Source organism: Chelonus insularis, unplaced genomic scaffold (assembly GCF_013357705.1).
Source record: "Chelonus insularis isolate UGA/USDA-ARS -01 unplaced genomic scaffold, ASM1335770v1 contig_25_pilon, whole genome shotgun sequence".
NCBI lineage: Eukaryota > Metazoa > Arthropoda > Insecta > Hymenoptera > Braconidae > Chelonus > Chelonus insularis.
This window is the reverse complement of record NW_023276451.1, coordinates 1,319,145-1,346,633: the sequence shown is the minus strand read 5'-3', so window position 1 is coordinate 1,346,633 and position 27,489 is coordinate 1,319,145. Positions and strand designations below refer to the sequence as shown.

Sequence of the window (27,489 nt, the reverse complement as noted above, 5' to 3'; positions counted from 1 at the left end):
CAAGTGGAAATTTTTATCACTCAAGTTAAACTCAGGTCAGTGAAGAATTTAACATAAAGAAAGCATTGGGAACTTCATAAGCACGATAAATTAAAATAAATGCCGATATAAAAATAGGAAAATTTTTCTTTTATTCCAACACAATATTTTTCGCTCTGTGTTTGTTATTCTATCAAAGACAAGAGTAATCTATTATTCAAATGTTTTTTGTTAACAAATAAATATGCTTATCGATGAAGAATATATTTTTTTTCTGGTAGGTATACGATTTGACAGGAAATAGAGTAAAAAAAAAAAATTTATTGTATCAGTTTCCATGCATACGGTATATTTGAAGGTATTTAATGTTGAATGAAGATAAAATAAGCAGATTTGCAAACAAAAACTATTCAAAAAAAAAACACAACAAACATGTACTCAATGTCTATGTTCATGAAATTGTAATCAATAAAATTTTGATAAAAATCCCAATCATTTTTTATTTTTTATCAGTTGGTCATTGAAGAGAAAAAAAAACCTCTCTACAAAAATCACTCTGTAACAATTTTTTTTTTCGATAAAAATACTTTTGATTCAATGAGACTTATCGAGACAGATAAATTCGACAGCAAACTTCGTTAAAATCATACATAACTAACATGTAAAGATCGGAAATATACTTTGGAAAAGAGCAAATATTGATTATTTGACTGTTTAAAAATTCAATTAAAAATATTAAAAAATCCTTTGCTAACTTTAAATGTTGTAATGAATTGAAAAGATAAAATGTGACGTTAAAATTGAAGTACCCAGAGAGCCGATAATTTTTCAACAAACCATGAAAATGGTTGACATTAGCAAGTGTGAAAACGGTGGTACCATTTGGTGGGCGATGAGAATAAAATATGAGAAACGTTTATCATTCACGCAATGACATAAACGATATGTCGAACACTACAGGTGATGCTGTGAAACGTATATTTGTGTGGGCGAGGTAGCGAGTGAGAAAAATAAGAGATGAAAGATTTAATTTATTGTACATGAGTTACTCGAACATATTGTGGTTATTGAATTTCGTCCTATAAGTATACTTATATGTTTTTTTACAGAAATAGGTATGTTTTGTTGGCTCTCGGCAGGCAACATTCTTATCAATGATTGAAAGTTTAACTTTTGAGACATGTAGCTAATGATGCATGATAAGAAGAACCACATTGGCTTGGAATTTGCCGAACAAAAAAAAAGAATTAAATTGATCAGCAATAAAAGAAAAAAATGGAACAAGAACAATATGTGGATGCTTATTGCCAAAAACGTTTTATAAAATTTCATTCAAGCCACTTAAAGTTGTATTTCAGTTTTGGCAGCCTATATGCAAGTTATTCATTTTATTTTATTCTATTTCACTGAATTTGTTATCCCATCAGCTTGCCAGTCAATTAATTATCAATGAGTTTGAAAAATACTACATATCAATAAATTCATATGGTTTCAAAAGAAATATAAACTATTATTTTTAAAAAAGAAAAATATTTCAATAATTTTCATTAGAATTTTTAATAAAATTTAATGTTCATGAAAAGGACAGCAATGGTGAAAATTTAAATAGTAAGTAAAGTTAAATTTTATATAAATATTTTTATTCTCTGTAATCGAATCATTGAGATTGAAAATGTATAAATTAATAAAAGAATATAAATTTTTATTTAAAATGATTAAATTCATTTTTATGGCGGCATAAACTTTGGCCCAGCTATAATATATTTAATATTTTTTCTCCTATTTTATCTTTCCATAAATTTATGAATAAATGCATCAGAATAATTTTTAAATCACTTATGATGTTCGTTAAAATTTATTTTGATAAACACAAATTTAAGCTCAAATTGAATTTTCTTTTTGAATAACTTATTATATAATGTTTATTCATGGCATACTCAAAATAAATGTTATCGACGATGAATGGAAAATTTGTAGACAACCTTGTTGTCTGAATTCACTTGTTAAATTTAGTTGGTGAGTTTATCTCGAGAAAATTATCTGCTCCATCTCGTGGGTGTTCTAAACAAAAGTGAGAATCTCTTTGCCACTTGTGAAGTTGAAAAATGAGAAAATGAGTTGAACGAACTAAATAAGGTCTCGTTTATTATGAAAGTTCGAATATTAGTAGTCTAATAATAAGACAAGTTCGTTTCGTTAATTACTGGAGCTTAATTAATTAGTTTTAAACATATTATAGTTCATGTCTCAAACTTTTAATATTATTTGTAACCAATTCATTCATTAACGCCTGGAGGCAAATAAAAATTCAACCATTTATTTACCAAGGTTTTTTTAGGTTTGCCAAATGACAACATCAGTAGATTTTTTTATCGTCAGAATCCAGACGACATTCGATCCGGCAGAAAGCCAAACTAAGATTACTAGATGCTTTAAATACACTGGAAAGTCATTAAATCTTTGAAAGAGAAAATAAAAGAATGAGGAAATAAAAGAGGAAAATAATATTAACTGTACAGAAAGCATTCTCAACTATGACAAGAGAAGGCGCAGTGAGTGCAGATTATTCCTTGTCAATTTTTTCCTTTTATCTCTTCTCAACTACCCATTCTTCCTTACAAAGCCTACTATCGTTTCTTCCGAGTTACGATTGATCAACACGCGACGTATATCGACTTCATTTCTACTTAGTTTCTCACTGCTAAATACATTTCCGTATTTCAGTTGTTAACAACTTGCAAATTTCCCTGATTTAAAGGAAGATTTTTTTTTAAAGATTTTATGACGTGATTTAAAAAATTCATTTTTTTCAATATTATTCCTCTTTACCTGTGCGTCTAATTTATGAAATAATTACTTCCGCCCAAATTTTTTGCCAAGCATTTTTCAAGCTTTTTTTATTCCCTTCTATTCTACCTTCTCTAATGTTCATAAATGATGATATGCTTGATATGTCTTTTATTTTGTAAATATAATAACCACACGTGTAGCACTGAACGATATTTATTTTAAAACCGCATGACGTGGCTTCTTACTAATGGATTTTTCCACCAGTAAATTTCTCCAAAAGTTTTCTACTTTTATTATTAATAAAAGATACATTTTTTAATTTTCCAATTTTTATTCTATTCTTGGAAAAGAGCATCAAAAAGTCAACATGAATGGCACAAATGCTGCACTTGAAACTGTCAAATTTTTTTTCAAGTACATTCAAGTGAATATGCCGCTTTATATTCATGAAAATAAGCTTCTGTTATTATTATTATTAATAATTTATGAACAAAACACAACAAAGTGCTTTTCTACATTATTTTACTATGTAGTAAATATTCAAAGCTCTTCCTATGATGGAATATACATTCAAAAATAACTAGAGCTCTATATTCACATGTGAGATAGAACCGTGTGCGTGATTCACGCTCATAGACGGTTTGTTTTCATTTTCCTTCAGAACTTCTCTATTTCGGTAATAAATAACTCTAATTGAAGTATTATAGCAAACATAAAGAGAGCATATTTGAGCGTAAAATAACGCTCGTTAGAAAAATGGTATATTATTGAAAAATTTGACACAAAATTAATTGACAAGAAAAACTCGAAAATAAAAGAATGGAAATGAAAAATGAAATCATAAATTTTCATGAAGAAATAAAGAATCGAATGTATAAAAGAGTAAATAGCTTTTATGACAGAAAAAGATTATTGTTTTTAAATGTCGAAGAAAATGGATGAAATGGTGCATAAAATGTTACCAATCTTGGTACACTGAACATATTAAATATTTTTAATTTATAATGTATTCTTTTATCAGGCTTTGCTGTATATTTCGTTAACTGTTAATTAAATATAATTTCACTTGCTTCTTGCCATTTCTCAATTAAATATTATTCCTCTCTATAAAACGATCGAACTTTCATTACCTTCAATGTTTCGTGAAATTATTCCACGTAATAGTGAATTGGAATATTTTGTAAATTGCACTATTATACTACTAGTATGTAAGCTCCTACGTTAATAAACAGCTGAATTATAGCACATGCTCCCATAATGTGATTTAATTACTGCATTTTAAAGGTACCAATCATGAATTCATGCATGGCTTGTAATCAATTTCTGATGAATCATAAAAACTAATAATAATGATTGATAAAAGTACTATTTGATAACTTTTAGTGAATTGAAAAAAAATTGGAACGAACGATTCTGTGTAAATTTTAGGTAAAAATAAAATTGATAAACGTGCATTGTCGGAAACCAATTGGAAAAATTTAAATATAGCGAAGAAAAAGAGGGAAATTCAACAGTCAAGAGATGATCGAGAGTAGAATCTGATGGTTTTGTTGATAAGAGCATCCATAAACTTAGAAAAAGGTTCCCTTCAAGATCTTCATTTTTTTTTTTAAACGACTTGAAAATTTTTGAGTATTGATTCGTTTTTTTATTTCAAATTTATGATGATTTATTTTGCTGTTTAATATTGAATCAGTGCTGATTAATATTAATTTATTTTTTTTTTCCTGTTCTTTTGGGTGTTATGAAAATCCAGTGAGGATGGTTCAATTTTTTATTGACTTTGTAAATAAAAAAGCTGTTTAGTAACTGATTGAAAGATTATGATAACAATTTGTCCTTTGACAAAGCTATTATTTTTATTGGATACTATTAGGTATAATAATTTACATGGTATACCCATCAATTTTGAATTCCAGTGGTCAAAGGTGTGTTTTTTTTCCAATCGTATAAAAAGCTTTTGAATGTATCCATAGCACGATCTACGTTAAAATATTTTTTGTCGTATTTTTAGAGGAAATCTAATATCAAGAATCGAATCTTACGATACTTCACTTAAACTGCACCACCACTCGTCAAATAACGTTTCCAATCCCACATCCAAAAGTAAAATGTCTTCCTATTCTAGTTGCTCTAGATTTACGGAACAATCAGAGTTTAACAAAGAAAAATCAACTGGGAGTTACAACCAAGTTAATATGCCAAAAAAAGTAAATTGCTCTTTTTTTTTGTCTATTCTCATTCATTCTTATTTTTTGTTACTAGATAAAAGTACAAAGTGATTACGTAATCAGTGCAAATTTTCCCCCATTTACAAGATAAGCAATTTTAAAAATGTGCAAAATCTCTGAGAGTTTTTCATTTTCTAATTTTTTAACGATTTTCTTTTTCCACAACATTTACCTTAATTACTAATTAGCTCCACTTAATGAGTCGAAAACAAATCATTTGGATACAAATTTATCGATTAAAAGTTTTTTCCGGTATATCAACCAAGTTTAATCATGAAAAAAATAACTCACAAACTTTAGGGCAAAATCAAGAAGAAAAAAAATGGATTAAAAGCTGCATTAAAAATTTTAAATCTCTTTAATAAATGAAAAATTATTTCGCATAAAATAGTTTGTTAAAAAATTATACAGATTATATTCTAAATTTAAAACTTTGATTTTAAACTTCTTTCATAATCTTAGTAGTGGGTATTATTAGAAAAAAGGGTTAAGAAAGAAAAGAAAATCGATGTTTTTCTTAAAAATAAATCTCTCTTCACTTTTAGATAATAGATAATTATCGAGTATCATTATTGTGTAAACTCATTAAATTTGAAAGCAATTATCTCCAAACCCTCACATAACTTTTTGAAAGTGTGCAAATGTTACGAGGGTCGTATGTAGTGTGTAAGATATCGTCTATAGTAATATTAAAACGTTATAAAAGCTCAATGAATCACTTATCGATATGTACTTAACCTCTTGAATCGACTGCTTATCCATTGGTGTATATATATATATATCGTTAAGTATGTGAACGTATATTGAATGCCATAATTTAGTAGAGTAGGCAATTATATATGCAGTATGGAAATTTAAAGGAAAGTATTGACATAAAGTTGATAAACATTCTGAATAAATGATCAATATGAAATTAATTTTTTTTCTCATACATCTCTGCCTCTTCTTTACTTTCAGAAAGAAAGCAAAAGATTGAGCAAGAGAAGAAGTATGGTGACAGCTGCAAAAGAAGGTCGAATAAAAAAACTAACCGATTAGAGTCATCTTGTTTCTTAGATAGAAAAAAACTTGGATCTAAAAATTGTGAAAAAAGCTCTGTCATCAATTGCCTATAGTTGTTTCATTTTTTTTTGTCTCAATTCTTTTATTAAGAAAGCAGTACGAGTTGACAGAAAAAAACTTCCTCGACTATAGATTGTTTCGAGAGGCTTTAGTAAAAGTATATAAGACCATTGACATTGTTATTTTTATATAAAATAGTACTTTTGTGACAAATGTGAATCGACAAGCATAGAAAGCTTGTCCTCGTTCGACATTCTTGTCAAAGATGGAAAATCCCATGATGAACAAAATCATAATGAGAATGTCAGTGATGATGATACGAGGAAAGGATTTTCATTAGGAGCATGAGGAAGATTACGAAAGATAGGATGACATCAATAGAAGAAGTTGCGAATTTGGCAAATAGTCAGTAAATGGGCTTTTGAGCGCGATGTCATGCACGTGGCGCACGGGTGAGGAAGGTATACTGTTTTCTCGCATTTGTAAGCTTTGGCTCGGAGCAATGACAATGCATGTCAGCATATACAAATACACGATATTACAACACACACATGGAAAGAGAGACATTGTAACTGACAGAAATATTCATCTAAATGAGTTAGTATGTCACTTGAACGAGAAGAAATAATACGAAGTGATGCAGTGGTGGCGTTGGCGAAGCAACGACGAGAGGCGGGAGACTGCGAACGAGACGATGGACTCACCCGCCAGCAACCAGGATCATCTGCATGTTGCATGGGGACGGCTGCTCTGTTGTTTCACTTCAATAAAGATTTGTCACCCGATTACCCGGTGAATCCTGACGACCACCACGACGATGACGACACCAACATCAGTGTGCGTTCATTTATTGCTTTGGGAATTTTCATTAAAAGGATAATAACACGCGCGAAATAATATCATGATTCTTAGCCAACATGTTATTGACGTAAACGAAGGACGGAACAATGAGACGGCTCAAATAGTAATTGTCAATGGTGACAGTCAGACAATGAGATTATACGGTTATCTCACTAACCAATTATGAAATTTCTTACAATTGTTCAGTAGTAATAATAAAAAAATAGGAATTGCAAAATAAATTTGCAAGTTCATCATAGTGTGTTGATTTATTTATGATTTACTTAAATTACTGATTATTTGGCGAGATTTTTGATCACTAAGTAATCTCACATGGTAAATGTGCCAATTTTTTCACTACACTGTCACTGTAATTTGGTAAAGGAGATGAAACGTCAGGAATGTAACTGATAACACGCTGTCTGTCCGTATGTTTTAAGTAGTAAGCCAGCGCGATTAGTGTCGAGTTAAAGAGCGAAATCAACGCTCTTGATTGCTTAGTCCGGCGGAGTGACCTAATGCGGTTTTCGGCGGCAACGCGACTGGGATATTCTGACGAATGATGTATAACGCGTGACAGGCGCATTCACGCATACGCACTCAACTTGCACTCGGCGTGACTCTAGTCTCGGCACTATTGTACACAGTCAACAGGGAGCCGAGCGCGTTTGAGGAGCTCCCTCGCTAAATAGGTTTGTCGTCGGGTAGGTTGGATCTAGGATAGGTAGGAAGGTAGTAGGATAGTGGATGAATGGTTTTCCTCATTGCCACCACGTTACCCGGTGGCGCTACAGGCGCGAGACAAGCGAATCGAGGAGAGCTTCAGAGTGAGAGCGACAGAAAGCCCGCGCCGGAAAGCTCGATGCTATGGAACGTGTGGTGGGGATTCCGGCAGACGTTCGTGAAGGGCGTACATGAGGAAGACGAGGAAAAGTCGAGTGACGTAAAGGAATAACAGACAGAGATGGTAAAAGACTATCAGGCGCATGGGGTAGTGCCGTATCCACACTCCAGTCGATATCAAACCCTCAACACCCCTGCCCTACCCTACTTGCTACGCTGTTATGCCATCCTTGATCCTTTAAATACCTCCAATTTCCTCATTGAAATCAAAGTCGTTTTTACCGAGAATTAAACCCATCTTTCCACAAATAAACTTTTTTTTCTTTGCTTCAACCAAATTTTACTTGTCCTTTATTTACATGTCATTACGTCAGCTTTTTCCCGCTGAAACTCTATACCTCTGAGACTCGACAATTTCACAGATATTTTAAGTTTCATCAGCTGTGTAGCGTTTTTATGTGTTGACAACTTTTGGGATATCCGTTTCAAATATCTACTTTTCCTCATTTTTTAGAGCATTATTTTTATTTATTCTTTTTCCTCTCTCTAAATAAGATAAAGTATACTTTTTCTTAATCTCTTAACAATCCCTACGAATGATTTGTTGGTGAGATTGTGAGTCGTAAACATAAAAGAAATCCAAGTCACAATGATAACAGCAGCCAGAATTTTCTTTGTCTGTAATCCAATATTGACCTGTTGAGTAAGGCCTCCAAGATTTCAAGCTCAATCAAAAATTTACCACGAGATAATCAATGCAACATACATGTATTTATCTATACTTTATATATAATAATTAAATATGTCAAATCCGATTGTATAATGTTGTGGATGAAAATTAATATTTCCTAAATGAATTCAACTATTAAAACAAAACGGAAAATCGTTGTTCCATTAAATATATCTTTGATTAATATCATATAGTGTTAAATTTATTTTCAATAAAATACAGTTTTAAAAATTTAATTATAAATAAATGAAAAATAATTAGCTAAAAATTTTATCACTACATTCATTTTTTTTAATCAAACTTTCAGTGAAATTAAATTAAAAGCAATTTTATCGCAACTAAAACTAATTAAATATCTTTTTTTCTCACGAATAAAAACAAAATCAATTGTCACACAATTATTTTCAGTTTTTCTAAATTGTACATTAAGAAATATGTGATAGTTTGAATGAAATCGGAAGCCGAAAATCAATGATAATAGGGTAGTAAAGTCATTAATTCTAAACATAAAGCTTTGGTCGCAATCCTGAATAAAGGAGTGAGTGGTACGGATAAAGTTTCCTTACTAAAGCAGGCAGTGCATCTACAGTAGCTGCACGCGACACTGCAGACGATGCAATACACTTCCGAGTGGTTAGACGTAATGACGAGCCCATTAACATCAACATTATTGAAATCAAAATCAATTATGTGTTATAATTTAATTAATATAATATAAATGATGAGATGATCGAATTTAGGGTTTTTGTTGTGAAATCAAAGATGATATAAAACAAATAATGGAGATGAAAAAGTGTCCTTCCTGTTTTTTATGACCATGACCGAAATACTTGGCTCACAACAACTATGAATTTCCGGAAGCTAATATCTTCAACTGAACTTGTAGAATCTTAGAAACTTTCGAATTTATGGAAAGAAGAAAGTATAACAGGAATTATATTATGCGTCATTTCGCGTTATTGTTTAATTTTACCGATGCATTATTGAATTAGATAACAAATTTATTTCATCACCACAATTACCATCTTATTAATCAGAAATTAGTTTTTCTATTACAAGGTTAACTGAATATTTATATTACAGAATTTTTGAATTACTCATGTTGGGATAAACTTATATTATGTAATAAATTTCTTACAAGGCCAATTGATTATAAAGTTTCATGTAATAACGAAAATCTTGTTTCTGAAATGTCATTCAATCTATCAATTATGAGAAGCCAAATAACTCTTAAATTATGAGTGAATTGATTTTTTTTTTGTATATTGAAGAGTTAATGTTGAATGATTAGAATTATTTTCATATTCACTGACAAAGGAGAAATTTTTCAAACATGAAGAAAATATCTGATTCGAGAAAGAAGATCGAAGTTTAATATGATTTCCATAGACATAGATGAAAATATATCTAAAAGTTATATTTTCCAGCTACTTCGTCTTTGTCGAGTGATTCTTACTGGATCTTCTTAAATTTAAAATTGCCTACCCAAAAATTTCGTCTAGTCGTAAATCAGGTAAGATAGGAGTCTGCGCTTTAGAACGTGATAAGAATATTTTAAAGATATTATCTGATATCGATATTCTATTGCGGAGACTCGATACAATAATGCTGGTCTTTTCTGGAAAGCATTGAAATATGAATAGTGACGATGACGATAAATAAAAAAACAAGGGTTTTAAAAAAAAATATTTTCTATAAAAATTAATCAGCTTTCCTTCTTTTAAATACAGCATTGATTTCTGGAGTGTAAAAGTATTCATTTATTCAACAACAATGTTTTATATACTTGAGGTTATACTTTTCTTCACAAAGGAAAGAGAATGTTTCAGTAATTTCTCGGTAAAGTGCTAACGCTGTCTTTAATAAAAAGTTTATTTCAAATAAAAACAACTTAAGAAAAAAAAATATCATTTTGCTAATGAATGTTTTGCTCTTTTTTTTTGAAAATAATTTTAGCCTTTTATGTTAATGTGTTGACTTATCATAATGTTTCGGCAAAATGAGCACGGCTAAAGATAAGACAAAGGATGTAATTTAAAATATGCATGATTATTTGTATAAAAATCACAATGCGCGTAATGTGTTTTGTCCATTATGGTCTGTAGTGTCTCTCACGTGCGCGCAGTGTCCTATCGATATGCCCTAGTTTAACAATCACGAGAATTACGTCACGACCTAGTTTTCTAAATCCCAGGCCGGCGCCGCAGCCCCTACTGCAAGCAACTGTGTTTTCGACTGCTTAGTGGTAAAACATTTATTAAAAATAGCTGTAGTAAATAATCAGAAGAACAATTAATTAAGATAATAAGACACATCTTCGAATGGACTCATTCAACGGTATTTCAACGCATCAAGACTTGTTTAAAGAATGTCATATTTCAGTCATATTAAGGATGAATTGCTTAAACTCACCCTTAACTTGTTGGTAAAACGATAATTAACACAATACGCTGACGCCATCTACTGGATACCAATTAAGACTGAAAGCACGAGAGCTTTAGAAGTAGCTTTTTTAGATTCAGCAACAAACTATGATAGCAATACGGCTCTGCCACATCTACGTTATCAACCTATAAAAAATTACACTCAGCTGGAAAAACTAGTAAAGCTCATTCATAAATTTTCAATGATAAATTTCCACTGTTAATTCGTAAAAAAAAGGTAATGCAAGTTCATGCATACATTTTCACTTCAATTAATCACTTTACATAATTACTACTATGATATTTTATGTTTAATTTTTTAAAAATACTTCGAGTCCTGAAATGAGAAACTAATTACTCTAATTTACTACATTAAGACAATGAATCTGTATTGAATAAGTACATATTTCTCAGAGAATTTTGGATATGCGTAAAGTGTAAGAGTCATCATTATCAATAAGCTACTACAACAGGATATGGTGTTTAAAGTTATTACGCTTGTACTATGTTGTATTTTCACCGCTTCTTAGGCCTCAAATAAGGCTGCTGGCATGATCCAGCGTCCCTCGGTAGGATCACGTATGCTAAGCATAATTTGGTGATCCACTTCCACATCCTCTCCAGTTTCCACTTTGCCGGTAGGAGCTGCCAAGTGACACCACGATAAGTTCAAATTTAATTAAATAAGTTAAGCCCGTAAGTCGTTTAATTTTATACTTAATAAGTTTAACTTTGGAACAAAATATGTCAAAACTTTTCTACATTTTCTTATTTCAAGAATATAGATTTTAAAATACAACTCTATAACGAGCTTCTATTGTACGTATATTCATCCTCGGGCCACTATTATTTATGTCACATTTTAATCAATTGTAAGCTGTTTACTTAGTTCTAAGTTTGTTACAATGCAAATAAGTCTTTCCAAAATAAAAAAAAATTCAAGCACCAATATGATTTATTATAAGAATGTTCTTGGTAGTTTTAAATAACGATGATAATAAATTATCTAATAATTATTTCCAATAATTTTCTGTCATTTTAGAAGTTATTTATGGAGAACTTTCTTTAGCATAGTAATAATGATAATAATTTAATTTAATAAGATGATTTAATCAGGATTAAGATTTCCTTCTTTCAGACAACACCTTCTTCAAAGATTGGATATTACTCGGCAGCTCCCATAATGATCTCATTTCTCACCCTTTCTTTCTCTCTCACTCTATCAATTTCACATCCACCCACATACTCTCTTTGTCTTCCTCTCATGTTTCCACTTAAACCTTGAATATTGCTCAAATCTTGACCGAAAATTGACCATGTATCCATTTAATACCTACAAATTTATGCTAGAACGATCGCTTCTAATTAGTTTATGCCAATAGATTATACTTATCATTAATTAAACATGAATGCTCATGATTGTACCATATCAATAACCTGTTCATTATACACTCACTAGTCTTGACAGTAATCGAATAATTAAATGATTTATCAGACACATGCATTGAGTGCTTCTTCTCTATTTATTTATTTATTTCAAATAATAAGGCTCGAGGATTCTTTACGCACAACACCATTTTCAATTTAAAAATACAATAATATTTATAGAAATAATTATTGTCAAGAAACTTACAAATATATAACAGTGATGAATACAAATGTTAATATAACAGAATGTGGTATACAAGTTTCACAAATATTAAAAAAGCGTAAAGTAATATTTGTAAAAAATAAAAAAAAAACTGTATCTACTGCTAAACTGCGATATGAACTCATAACACTTTCTCATTATGATTAATCACTTTTTAAAAGAAAAAAAAAGTAGCAACACATTAAAAAATTTAATAAATATTTCTAAAGACATTTTATTTCTAACTCTGCTTCAAGAACCAACTGGTTTGACTTGTCACATTTTGTATTGTAACACACTATTTGACATTTACTGTTAAATAATCACTAGTAATGTGATGTACTTCATCTTTGTCTAACTCTGCATAAAACTCCGACAGTAAAATAGAAAAAAAAGAACATTTGAAAGGTTTCAGAGAAGGTTTCAATAAATCTAATCTCCCAACAATTGATGTTTCTTAAGTTATTTTACATTCTCATTATTTACGAATGAATAATGGAAATTACAAAAATATCCCTCGTGATAAAAAAGTTTTTACCTGAGTTCAACTTTGATGAATTTAAAAAAAAAAGCATGAAATATTCAAATGAAATAAATGATATTAAAATTAAATTTGTTAACTGCATATATTTTTAATGTTGAATTTCGATGGCTTCGTTTCTTACACCTAATCAAGTAAAAGAGTACTTTACTGTATTGTAGTAAAGGATTCTATTAAAATATTTTAAGCTTCTAAGTTCTTTTTAAGACAAATAGTTGTGTAATGTTAAATCGATGGGCTTTCCTTTATTTTATTTGTAAATATTTTTTAAATAAAGAGCTTTAAAGTATTCCCATTTATTTGAATTTTTATTCAATTAAATTCTTCTCACAGTAGTTATTGTTAGGATAAATGAGTAAGTACCTACTTTAATTCGACATTTAATTTAAGAACGATCCTTCTTTTTCAAGTAAATCAAGACGATCAAGATATGCAAGAAGAATGAGTAAGAGGATTCCAAGAATGAAAGTTAAAGATGATTAAAAAAGTGATTGTCAAGAACGAAAATTTTTCATTGACAAAAACGATATTTTTCCAATACCTTTATATCAAGTTAAGTATGATTAAAGTAAAAGAATAAAGTAAATAAATAACTAAATAAATCATGTGAATTGAAGAGAACTAATAGGTTGTAGAATAACCTTATTCACCATCTACTTCTTACTTCCATCTAAATGCATAAAGCTTTTTATTATCACGCCAAAATGTATGGAGATATAAATAGAAAACTCGATTACTTGTATTCAATAAAATTCCTCATTTTCTTCTGTTTTATGACATTAAATATGCACAATATTTCATAAACTCTCTAACTTTTATAATATGTCTTACATTGACTATGTACTGATCCTTAAAATAAATGACTTAACTTAATTATTCCTTATCATTACAATTCTATGATTATTATTTATTTACATAATTATTAGATTAAAGCTTTCATACTGTAAATAACATTTTTACATATAGTGCAATCGCTTATTTCAATCATTTGTATCGCACATAAAAAATAAAATGTACAATAAAAGGTTGAAAATATTGTCAATGATTGGAACATAGAAAAATAGATCAATCAATTGATCAACTGCTTCCATCAAATCCGCCACATGTACTTGAAGCTCATATAATCATAAAGTTAAGCGGAGCAATTGGTGACAGTGACGTCAAGGAGTAGAAGCGACGTGTGATGTATTCAATGATGCTGAGTCAATCAACGATCAAAAAGCGATCCAATATTAACACCGCAAGCATGTGTAACAAGTGCTCGTGCTAGAGATGTATCAAATCAAGGTGGTTAGTGTGCCCAACCTTCACAGTCTCGATGGGTATACATTAAGTCTCTGTGAACATTCGTGCATTTAGTATATAAAGACACGTTTGATATTGCATAGTCACTTGAAAAAAGGACAAGCCGATGTTGTTTTTCTTTACATTTATTCAAAATGAATTTAATGAAAAGTCATCAACTTATCCTTGGACTTAAAAAAGTTGATGTCTGAATATGTGCTTACATAACGCGACATTCAAACATAATAACGGCTTAATGAGCATATGATCTCAGTTGCATAAATGAAGAAAATAAAACTCACCGTCGCTTTTTAACCCGGCGATAACGACGAAAGTCGCCGCCAGTGACGTCATTAGTATCGAAACCTCGACGATGTCGAGGTGGTGAAGACATGGCGGTCTTGGTGTTGTCGTTCGCGTCAAGTTTAGCACTATTATCAGCGTGTTGATAATTGTTATTGATAGTATCGAGATTGATATTCTCGATAAATTGAGTATCGACGTTGAGATGACCGAGTGGTGGTGACGGCAGCAAAAACGTACCAGGTGGCGTATGATGATTTGGTTGGTAACAGCGGCACACAGCAGCGGGTGGCTCGCCGATAACGAGGACGTAATCCCCGTAACCGACGTGGTGTGGCACCGCGTTCAGCTTGTGCCTCGTCGCCTGTTCGATGCCCGACCCACCCATTCAACTCGATGGTTGCCGCCCGTTGTTTTTGTTTCTCGCCTATCTGTACACCGGAGATATATTTCTTTTATTTTTACCCCTAAGTAACGCTTACCTCTTCGCATTTCCCACCTTTCCATTATTTACACCGAGTACTGTATTCTCACTGTCAACTACCGACGATTGCACTAGGAGCGCCCTCACTCTCATGCACTCTCTCGATCCACATCTGTCGTTCACCCGTACCGTCTGCGCTGTATGTACCTTTCTACTTACCCCTTGCTAACCATTTGCCCCACTACCATTGCTAATAATTGTTCTCCAACTACCTCTATTTTTTTTTTTCTTTCAACTCATACAACTATCCATTTTTTCATCTCCAATTAAGCATTCACTCATTGATTTTAGATTTTACTCTAGTCTCTAATGGTTATCGATATAACAAATAGATAAAAATAAAATAATAATGCTATTAAAACATTTTTGCTATACCACTATTTGAAAGCATTCATTATTGAACGAATTTACAATAAGTCTACCAACTAAAACTTTGATTATAAAATGTTAGAGTGCACTTGTGATTTATAAATTTATGGAAATCTTGTCTATAGTGACGAATCGGTCAATATAAAGCTCCAACCGAATCTACAATTTTGTTGACATACTGACCCCGATTAAATTAAAAGTGCTTTGATTCCAATCATTTTAATTATCAATGCCTTGTTGAAAGATTGCAGCCGAAGATAAAAATAAATCGATAGTAATTACACAAATGCCAGTATAAATTTACTCTTTTTCAAGATAAAGACATTATACATATTTTATGTTAACAGAATCTCCCATGAACAAAAAGAAATTAGATCCAATTAAGTAAGTAAATTAAAAGAATTATGAAAAAAGAAGATTATAATGATATAGGTATTGATTATGATGTTTACTCTATCTTAGGAAGATGATTTCCTGAAGTCTCAGAGGTGTTCGACGTCGACGAAATGTCGATCGACGACAATGCAAGGAATGTTGAGGTTGAATGGTCACCACGGAGAATTCCTGGAGATTCTCAGTGAACCGACCGCGCTTGATACAACCCTTCTGATATTACGAAATAGCGAAAATTCCGGAAGTATCTCACAGATGTCGTCGTGCTTGCTGTCGGCTAATTTAAAACACAGGCGGGTTGGTTTTACGATCAAGAGCACAATGATTACAAGAAAACTAACCAATTAAAGTGAAGGAAAAAATGAGCTTAACTAAATGATGTAGTTGACAGTTGTGAAACGGATCACGGCGTTGGTATAACTGACTGTAAACCGAACCGCACCCTCTAACTTATGATACTGCGGGTCTACCACCATCAACGGCAACTCACAATCACACTGAACTCGCGCCCTCACTCATGTTTCACTTCTTTTATTTTATGTGCTTATAACCTACTGCAACGCGATCCCGTGAGTGATTCTTTCACTCTCACTCACACACTCTTTCAATGTTGCGTGTACATTTGCTTCATACCACTACCAATCGTTGCAAAAGTCACATTGTAGTCACGCCAGATCGTGGTTGGGTTATACTACTAGGTCGCGGGATGTATGCCGAGTACCGTGTGTAAGTAGTAAAAGCATGTTGCACGCCGGCATGGGTAAAGTTAGAACAAATAAACGACTCATTTGAAGTCTATATGCTAGTACACCACATATTGGCCTAGTATTTTGACCTATCTACATCACAAGCTAACAACGACTTTGTATTATCAATAAATAATAAATACACTAACTCTATTGTGCTTTGAAGATTTATGTATACGTATCATTAATCATTATGCAAACGTATCCATATCATTATTTATTACAAATATATGACTCCAAAAATTTAGTGTATTATTAATGTAGTAATTTATTTCTATTTTTGAGATTTTCTTATCTACTTGCATTTTTTTTTTATTATTTAATAGGAGTTAGCGATTAATCAATAGCATAAATGTTGATTTACTCGGACAAATATCAACATTATCACCACATAAGTATAAATATATGAATTATTAATAAGACTTTTTATGTTAATAATACACGTAAAGCATGCTCGAGCTATACAGTTATCGTTAGTTAAAACATGTACCAACTTTCATAACTGCCTGCAGGCTGCATTTAAACTCGTGACCCAGGTCACCAACGCGTCTAATAAACAAGATTTACCTGCATTCCATTATAGTTATTTGTTTAAATTTTATATAAAGTTCTGTGTTACAAACTAAATAGTTTACATCATGAAAATTGTTTGTTCTCATGACCATAGGTGAATCTTAAATTGTTTAAATTGTCAAGGATGTTATTTTATTTAATGTTATTAATATTTGTGAAAAATAAAAGTATATTAATTCTTTAGAAAGAAAGTTATTCATTATCAGCGTAATTGCTATTGTTTCTAGTATTTTTAGATCAATCAACGTCCACTTTACTGATAAGCAGAAATCGATACTATGCTATTCTTGCTTTCTCAATCAAACTTTAAGATTCTTTGAAATGAATATTTTATTAAGGATTTTAAGTTCAATTACATTTTTTTCTTATATTACAAATATCAATTTATCATAACTGGTTTGAATTGGTATTAAAGTAAAATTATTGACTGATTTTATTTTAAAAGACATCAATTAGTAAAAATAACTCAAATTTTTATCAAGTTTGAAATCATTTAATCTTGTAACTCAGTTAAGCTTTTACGAATTTTCCAATTAAAATTAATTATCGAGTTTCTATTTACGGAATGACCTGGGAAGTAAATTCATGAAGTTAAAAAAGAAGAACAAATTTTTTGCAATTTCCAACTATTATAGAAGAACTTATTTCAGTTATTAGGTAAAATTACTTAGAAACATTAAAAAAGACTTTGTAAATATTGAATAGTTTGAATGAACTGACAATAACAATTTTTTTCTTCATAAGTAAAATACTTTCAGGACTAGGACATTTGTGTGAAAACGCAAAGCATGCGATTTAAATTGATTTGTTTCAGAAAGAGTCAACTTATTTTTATTATTATATTTGCAATACACAAAAATCAATCAATTTATAATATTTCTAGATAGTATCCATGAGCCAGTAAAAATAAATATCATTATCATGTGCAGATCGAATAAACGTGAACTGACAATGCTGTTGGATGATAAGAGTCCAGCTGCTCTGGAAACTAGAATAAACTAGAAAACTTCTCTACGTTATCCTATTGCGATAAAAGTAGAGCTTTTGTGCAGATGTGTTGCCGGCAAATTTTTTGTATGAAAAAGTAGAGTTTCTAAGCTAGAATACTACTGAAGATATTCCTGTCTAACACAATATTGTCCTTGACTACTTGCTGGCTCACTAGATGGCACAGATTTTCCATTTCCTACTAGACTGTCTGGCAAACATTTATGTTAAGTTTTTATCAACACCTGACAGGGCACTTTGCAACACTTGATGTTACTTACGATGACACTTGTAATAAATTGGCCAAATATTTTATCCACAAAGAAAATGGAAAATAATATATGAGGATGATTATAAGTAAATTCATTCAGTCTGCATAGTAAGAGATAGAAGATTGGCATGATTATTAAGATAGTAAAATACTTGCTTCTTCATTCTAAAAATAATAGCCTGTTAAATATTTAATTGAATGTAGAATATAATCTAAGATGATAGGTATTTCTTGTTGAAATAATAATTATAATTGAAGTAAATTTAAATAAAATTATCAAGCATCTTTTTAAGTGATTTTAAGATGTTGGAATTTTGCTTGAATACAGAATTTGAATTTTAATCAAATTTATCTGAAGGGATGTTTTGAGTGTAAAATATTCTCGATATAGACATTACCTCCTCGTACCTTCGGATGCTGCTGGGTTGCATTAGAACTCTGTCAACTGGTACAGCGCTTCTGGCAGCACCGATAAATGCACTTCTCATTCCAGCATGCATTGTTGATTTATGATAAATTATCGATTATGATATGATATACACAATAGACATAATGTCTGTTTATTGAAATGTAAATATTATCTGATAAGTTTAGTCAACATCAAACACAATATATTTAATCATATACACATTCGTTAGAAAATTTTTATCAATATTTGAATTTAATTTCGTAAAACGGTCACATTCTACTCAACTTTTATTATTTCATAAATCGGTAAATTGAATTTATTTTTACAATTCTAATCACGTTCCCTGGAAGGCAAACCATTTTATTCACTTCTTCAACTTCAACTATGTCCATTGTTGAACTATTTCATGCTTTAAACAATATTTTAAAATAAAATTTACTTATTACATTTTACTTCAAAAATTTGTGAGTACTTTTTTTATATTTTATAAAAAAAATCTTCAATTTTTAAATGAATTAATTCACAAGTGTGAAACATAAATTGACACAAAGTTTTCAACCATTATGTTTACTGTGTTGGTAAAGCAACAATTTTAAACTGAATTTTATAAAATGAAAAGTATCTTAGCTAGCTATACTTGTTGTCGATGCATTTGTAAAGTCACTGGTGTATTTATAACTACTAAATACCCAGCTTTTAATATTCTGTTGAATAAAAAAAACTACAGAAAAAAGTTTAATCCCTCAAGGCACTTTGTTGAAAAATAAAAAATAATTTTCAGTGACAAAAAGAATATTTTTTTTTGTCAATATAGCATTATCGAAAATGATTTTTTCTTTCAAATAATTAGAACAGCTAATTCAGGAAAGGTTCGGGCCTGGTATAATTTTCGCTCATTCCTGAATTATTTCAGTTCCCAGTGGGCGGGTACGGTGTATATTTTCGAAACAGAGGTAATAGCTGGCCTGGGAATAGAGGAATAAACTACTTTTTGCTCCGAGATAATATAAGTCAATAATATAGCCAAATATCACTATATAATACTTGTAACGTGGTATATATAATTTAAACAACTGGTTTTTATTGGTCTGAACCGGGAAACTCTAAAGTCTGCACTAGGTAATATATCATTTTGTAAGTGTACTGAACTAAATATCACGAGCAAATATTATCAGATTCTAAATGTGAAGGATAAATAAATAAATTGATACAAAATGAAGAAAATAAAACTATTACAAATACTTTTACTCAGATAAACGATGTCGATTCACTAAATATATAGAAGCAATTTCCTGGTCCTGAGTAAGTTTGATGACTAAATTTTTTTGTTTCTCTGAAATAATTTACTCGATCAAGCAAAGTCGTAACGAGAACCATAAATTATAGTCGGTGTTAAATTTTTTATTACTCTCTTCGTAAAATACACGAATACAAGAATATGCTCATAAAATGCTATATAAACATTTAGAACGTTCTGATTCTATTAAGAACAAACGATTTGAAAAGTAAGAACCTACACTGAAAAAAAAGTGTAATCACTACGGGAAACCAAAATTTCATTCTGACGCCTATTTCTTTTGTAAGAAAACGTATTTTTGTCGGAAGAATACGTATTCTTAGGGGGCTAGAACTGTGGTTCTTCCGTGGGGTTGAACAATACGTGTGTTCAACGATACTGTAGTAATGCTGAAGAGCTATAGTTTAATATTTAAAAATTTTTAGTAATGAATGATATTTAATGGCTCATGTCGAGGAAGAAGGTGCTTTAATCTAAGGTAGCTATTTAACCATTATTAATCAGTTATAATTTAATTTTATTTCAAGTTTAATTCAATTATTTTTGAGTTTCAGCTACAAGTCATTGAATGACAACTTACAGATTTGGACTACTGGGCCATTTAAAAAATCGCGCTTAGTATTCTACCTCAAAAGTGGTGTAGAAATGAGAGCATTTAAACGAAAAAAATCATAACTTAATACCCGAAAAATATATCATTACATGTACTTTATTTGATGTTTTTTTTATTTTTCAGAAACATTTAGTTGTTTTTCGATAGAGAGAAAATATTTGATATTTTACCGCATATATTACTACACGTGTAAACTGTGTCAATGTGTGTGAACTAAATATACATATACGTGTTTTTATCAAAGAATGTAGAATTCAAAATTTTCCTTATTGAAGAGTATCAACATGATAATATAAATCTACAAGAATCATGCCTTCTTTAATAATGTGAAATTGAATTATTTTCAATCTAGCATGATTTAAATTAATTTAATATTTGAATTAAATGTTTGAAGTGAATAAATAAAGTTATGTCTTTTTTTACTTCCGTCTTCATTGTCATTATGTCCTTAACGCGAAATTTTTTTTCTAAAGTAACTAATCGTTTGTTTACAATATCGAACCTTCAGTTTAAGTCTTACGCTAAAAATGAATATCGTCACGACAAGGAAATGTTTTTTTCAGTGATTAAATTTTTTTTTCAGTTTATAAGTTTTTTCTAAAAACTATAGAACTTTACAATACGTCAGTATTATTGAAGAAGTCAGAACTTTAGAGGAGTTCCTTTTCATCAAATTCACCGCAAAACATTTTAACTCACAGGTTTTTCTAACCGAAAAGACCTAGATTTGTCGCAAAAATTTTAAGCAGTTTCCAACTTTATATTTAGTTGGGTCGTTAGGGTTTTGTAGAGCTTTACCAAAATTTTATTACTATAACTAAAGTACAACAGTGAATTATAATGAATAATTCGACTAAATTCTCCAAAAGTTTATTAGCAATTAAAATTAAAAGAGCTTTAAAAGAGTATTTTTGTTTCAACATTATTATAAAAATGATATAATTTTTTATTATGACAAAAATTCTCTTTTACTAAAAGAGTAAATGAGTCAAAGGTACCCACGTGAGACTTTTTATTACTGATCATGGTAGTTTATACTAGTGGTGAAAGTTCTGCTTAAAGGAGACTTTGTGATATCCTACTGCCAAGAGAATTACTGACGTTTCAGGATGTGGATATAACACTGTAGTGAATACTAAAAAGATTCCTCTTTCGTTCAAGTATCATAAAATTTATGCAACTTGAGAGAATTCTTGTATTATTAATTTTATAAACATATAGATTACTATTTTCATGTTTACAATTTAATTAAAAAAATATCTACATTCAAGTTAGCTAGAGAAAATTTATCAAAATTTCAATGTTATTCTTATTTGTGTTATCATAACACAACGATAATTAAAGAAATGATATGCTACAGAAAGAAGAAAGGTGATATTTATTCAAACACGTAATGAATAAATTAAGTTTACTGCTAATTTTTTTTTAAATAATTAGAGCACACTTTAACTTCATTTTAAATAATATAATTCTAATGATTCGCAAAGTAATAATAGAAACACTGAAATTTGTATCACATAAAATAATCCTTCTTTTCTTACAAGGGCATACAACTATTATCATAAAACTGTTTTAATAAGAGGATCTTTCAAAATTAAATATTTTCAGCATTTATCTCGGGTGAAGCAAAGATAAGAAAATGTAAATAAAGATTGCAGTATAAAGTCAAGGAATTTAGAATTTATAGTGGAGAAGTGAAACGAAGATCCAGGATTGAAAACTTAAATGAGGTGAAAAAGTCCGCAAAGATGGATTTAACAACTAATGAGTGTTAAACTGATTTAACAATTTTCTCTTCTAAAAATTTTAGTGTATAGAGAATCTTTCAATTTATTGTCTAATATAGGACGAAAATGAAAGAAATTCCAGATATGTAGGATTTATAGAATGAAGATTATGGTATTAATCATTAAATCCTGACCTCTAGTCAGATATTCTATTCTCGACTCCTGTCAAACTCAAAATCGATTTCTTCTGTAAGTTGGCTAAAATTTTTAGAAGCTCTTGTTTGTCTAGGAAGAACATTGGAAAGGATGGCAGCATTGAGTTTTTCATTTATGTTCCTTGTACCATTAGAGTCCACTGAGGCAATAAATTCATCCTTAGTTTCCAAGCAATTTCTTTGTATTTTCAAGGTACGAAGTAAAGCAATATTTTCTTGAGAAAGAATTATCATAATTGTTTTAAAAACAAAAAACAACTAAACCAACCTATATGGAGTTTTCCACATCTCATATAATTGAACAATCAATAATATTGAAAAAAATAGAAATAAAATTTTATAATAATTTTATATTGCTCATAGAAACCTGTTTTGCAAAATTACTTGAGTCAATTATTTGGCAAACAATCCATGTGGTGGAAAGTTTCTCTGAATCGCGAATTTTACGAGTTTGTAAACTTTCTATGATTGAAAAAAAATTTTATTTGGCAAAAAATAAATTGAAAAGAAAAATGGGATAATAAAAAATAATATTTCATGTAATAAAACTTTTTTTTTTTTAATGACATCAGTAGAAAATTTAAGTAGCTATAGAAAAAAATGTGTCACAACTTGACACATCCAGAAATAAATCTACTTTTAAATGTATATTCTTTGATTAATTTTTCACAATAAAAATGTTATCATTAAAGTTTATATTATTTGAAAATCATATCATTAATCTGAACATGAATAAATATACATTATGATTTTAATATTAGATAAATTATTCAACAAAAATATTTGAAATAATCCTTAATGTGCGCATGCGTTCAAGATGCACTAGTTTTATTTTTATGTTTATTTGAATTTAAAATGAAGAATATTTTGCTAAGTTGTTAAATACTGTGATTTGAAGAAATATTTAGAATGCATTATGAGGCTTAATTTATCGAGAGATCCTGTAGAAAGCTGATGCCCTGCAGAGATACGTAACTCTTAAATAATTCGCATGCCTAAAGAGACGAAGTGCTGAGTCAACAGAGATATTATCAGGGGAAATATCTTCGAGGGATGAGATCAATTTTAGAAGCATGTTGGAACTGGTAATACTGAGGACTGGTCAATTACAAGAGTGATTATTAGACCTTGTATATTCAATAATTTAATCACAATAGAGTATAATAATAGTTACTGAAGTACACTCATCTTTGATTACCAATATCGATTATATCTATATAAACTATTAATCACTTATTACACCAAAGCTATTAAAGGCAATCTGATTAGTGTTTTTACGATCTAAATTGATACACATTAATCAGAATATTTCGATGACACTCTTAAATAAAATGAACAGTCCTTTATTTATCCATCAGACTACAAATATTAACATTTTTATGTATTGTTTATCGATTTTTCAGTATAGATAAAAATTATAAACTATATATATTTGGTTTGCGATAAATTATTTATATTTATCGAGGTTATTATGCTGACAGTGAAGCGACAATAGTGGGCTAAATAGCCTCGATAAAAATAAATAATTTATGATAAAAAAAATTACTGATAATTTTTTTCATGATGATCAATAAATATTTGATGTGATTAGAACGATGTAAAGTTGAAATTTATTGCATAAATTTACATTAAAAGAGATAGAATTTTTTCAAAAGTTGAAGAAGTATTTATAATTTCAGTTGAAAAGTTTTGATATAATGATTTCGCTGTTGAAGTTTTCCTTATGATCTTAGCATAAAAAGTTTCAAATATTCCAGTGAATTTTCTTTTGTAAAATACAAGTGAAGCATGCAGTCTTCAAGTTGTTTACTGGCAGAGGGTTTGAACAATAACGATGTTTTGCGCGGCCGTCCTCTCTCCTTAAGTGAAAAGTTTATAGTTAGTCATCGTGACGATGACAACGACGACAGTGAAGCTTCCGTGACCGCGCTTTTGCGTGGTATAAGAGAGCAGCAACTATGTCGCAATGCGTCTTGACGTCATAGATGTGGTGGGAAATCAGCAACGAACCAAGAGAACGTCGAATAAGCTACGAGGGGCCACCACTATGCGCCTCTACTTGTCGATGTAAAGCTTTACCGCGGAAGTTCGTACCACGTGCTGCCATGCTCAAGTTTGTAGCTCGGCGTTGATCGAACGATTCTGTGAATACCTGACACTTTGTGTTCCCTATTCTCTGAATTGCATAGTTATTACACAGCCGCGATGTCCGCTCGAATTTGTGAACTCGGCTGTATAACTGTTTCACAGTCACGCGCACCGTGTTACCCTATACTGCATACCTCAAACTACTTCTCTTTATATCCCTTTATACTTCTGCTGGTGTAAAGCGAAAGCTACCAGATGGCACATCCGTGACCAAAGAATTTTTCATGCGGAATAATTCTCCAAATTCTACTACGTGAACGTGACAGTCAAGTATTAAATTTTAATTTTATCCGTTACCTCCATCGCGGTTATTCACTCATTCAAGTTCAAATTTTACTTCATTTTGCAACTCAATTCACTCCACCTGGGATTAATTTCTCATTTTAAATGACTGTTAGAAATTCCATATTTTTTGTTTATTTATGCAAGCGATGATGAATATTTATAAACTGAAAAATTGCATTTTTTTCTGTATTTTATGAGAAAATATTTCCTCTGCAAACAGAAAACTTATGTATTATGTGAAAATTTTTTATTTCAACTATAAAACACTAAATATACAACAAAAAATAGCTAAGGTAAACGGCCTAGTTTTTCGACTCATTTTATCTCTAGAATAGCAGTCAGTGTATTATTCCGCTGAATATCATAACGTAAATATCATACAATTTTTTTCATTGTTTTATCACTTAATTTCTGGAAAAACTATTTCCGTTGAAATACAAAAGATTTGTTTTTTTTTAGACTTTTTTGCTGTTATTCAGCAATATATTTCGTTATTTTTTCCAATATGACAGACAAATGGAAACACGTTTTTCTTGATTGATTAAAACAACCGCAGACAGACTACCAAGAAACTGTAATAAAACTACTGTCCCTATAAATAAATAACGATAAATCGATATGACACACTGCGTAATGTTGAATCGACTTGCTACAAATATAAGAACGAATTAGAAGAATCCAATATGGAAAGAGAAAAATTTGTCGACATATGTAAACATCATGAAATTTAAATTGTTAATTAAAGTCAACAATATGGAATGAAATTGCTTAAAAATTCTCACAATCATAAATTGGACATACAACTTGTAGTTTAAAAAAAAATTGATGTTTAGCGAACTATGCTTGAGTGAAAGACTAAAATGGTATATTATTCATGCAGTATTACCAAGGGCGCATTGCCACGCAATGTTCCAATGTAATACACTACATTTCTATAGATCTACTATTCTACAAAACTTTGCATTATCAATCTTCATATGATGCAGTGCAAATCATGTAGAAAAATAACAAAAGTAAATGCATTAAATTCATCATAAAATTCGAATGTCAATTGATAATCAATGTTCCTGAAATAATGCGGATAAATTTTTATTCCCTATATCTGACATATTGTAAGCTCAAATTATTATAGGAGCAATAACATTTTTTTATCGTAAGTTCATAGATAAAATTCAATAATTTTTATCTTCAATTGTTAATAATATAAAATAGCTATTTATTTTAAAAAACAGATGTAGATAATGAAAAATTTTATTGCCGAAATTATGATCATCTGTGGAAAATAAAATTTATTATTTTCAATCTTCACTTACTTTATTTGATGCAGAAAATAATTTTTTATAAAAATGTCGATGGTTGCTACGAACCTTAAATTGAATATTCGGAAAAATTGGCAACACTCCAATAAAAAGCATATAAAATTTTATCATCAACATGTGGAAGCAATGCCTTAAACACAAAATTGTAGTTTAAAATGAGTCTAAAACTTATGATCATCGTTGTGATTTACTAACATCAAATTTTTTCATTTATCACATCTATAATGACACAGCTTAACTTAATTTTATGGCTATCAAATACGAATGAATATTAAATAACACATTCATTAAATGGAACGAATGTTTTAATTAAATCCAGCTATTTTATAAACCCTTTTCATCCAATTTGGATAGAAATCATTCAAAAGTGTTTCATTTATAATCAACTCAAAGTTAAATTTGATTATGAATTGGACATTAAATAATTTATAACTGAAAAGTCAACATGTATAAAATGACAAAATAGTTGAATAATGTTATTTATTGTTAATTCTCTTCTTTTTTAAATTTGATAAATAAAACTCAATCGTATTTTGTGAATTGGGCCGAATTCAATTGGCAAGGTTTGGTAGGATTATGTAGCCAATAACTCACCGCGCGATTAAACTACAGGGAGTGAGGCATCGAGAACTAAAGTGACCGCTTGTGGCGATATTATCTACTTGTCGGGTTCTACAAATTGCAAGTATTTATCGTTCAATCCAACTCAAATTATTTTATCTATAATAATAATCATATTCTAAACAGCTATTAACTCTAGGTTATTTTATACTAAATTGAACTCAATCTTGGATTTCACATTCTCATTATTCCGAATTGAATAAATTTCTTATGGAAAATGATTTTTTAAACATTTTTGCTGCAAATGGTTGAATGTTTAATGAAAAAAGATAAATCTCAGGAGTAAAAACTTGTTATTCTTTTTAAAAAAAAATTTCTGGAGTACTTTCATACTTGATGTATTTGATCAGAAGATTTTTTTAAATAAAAAATACAC

The 27,489-nt window shown here is 30.0% G+C and overlaps 1 protein-coding gene across 6 annotated transcripts in view; it reads right to left on the bottom strand.

Moving 5' to 3' along the window:
* shaker (Potassium voltage-gated channel protein Shaker) overlaps nt 1–27,489 on the bottom strand; it is a 92,169-nt gene that overhangs the window by 30,518 nt on the left and 34,162 nt on the right. For 3 of the 6 annotated variants that reach the window (XR_004690120.1, XM_035079869.1, XM_035079867.1), the window contains exons 1-2: nt 15,156–15,255; nt 14,656–15,087 (exon numbers count right to left, since the gene is read on the bottom strand). The exons of 1 other annotated variant lie outside the window; for it this stretch is intronic. Coding sequence is in view for 4 of the 5 variants with exons in the window: in XM_035079869.1 (XP_034935760.1) it covers nt 14,656–15,044 (389 nt within the window). In the remaining variant the exon portion in view is untranslated. Of the gene's footprint in view, nt 1–6,766; nt 6,991–14,655; nt 15,088–15,155; nt 15,256–15,961; nt 16,070–27,489 lie in introns of those variants that run through there. 2 more of the 6 variants (XM_035079868.1, XM_035079872.1) reach the window with 2 other exon arrangements.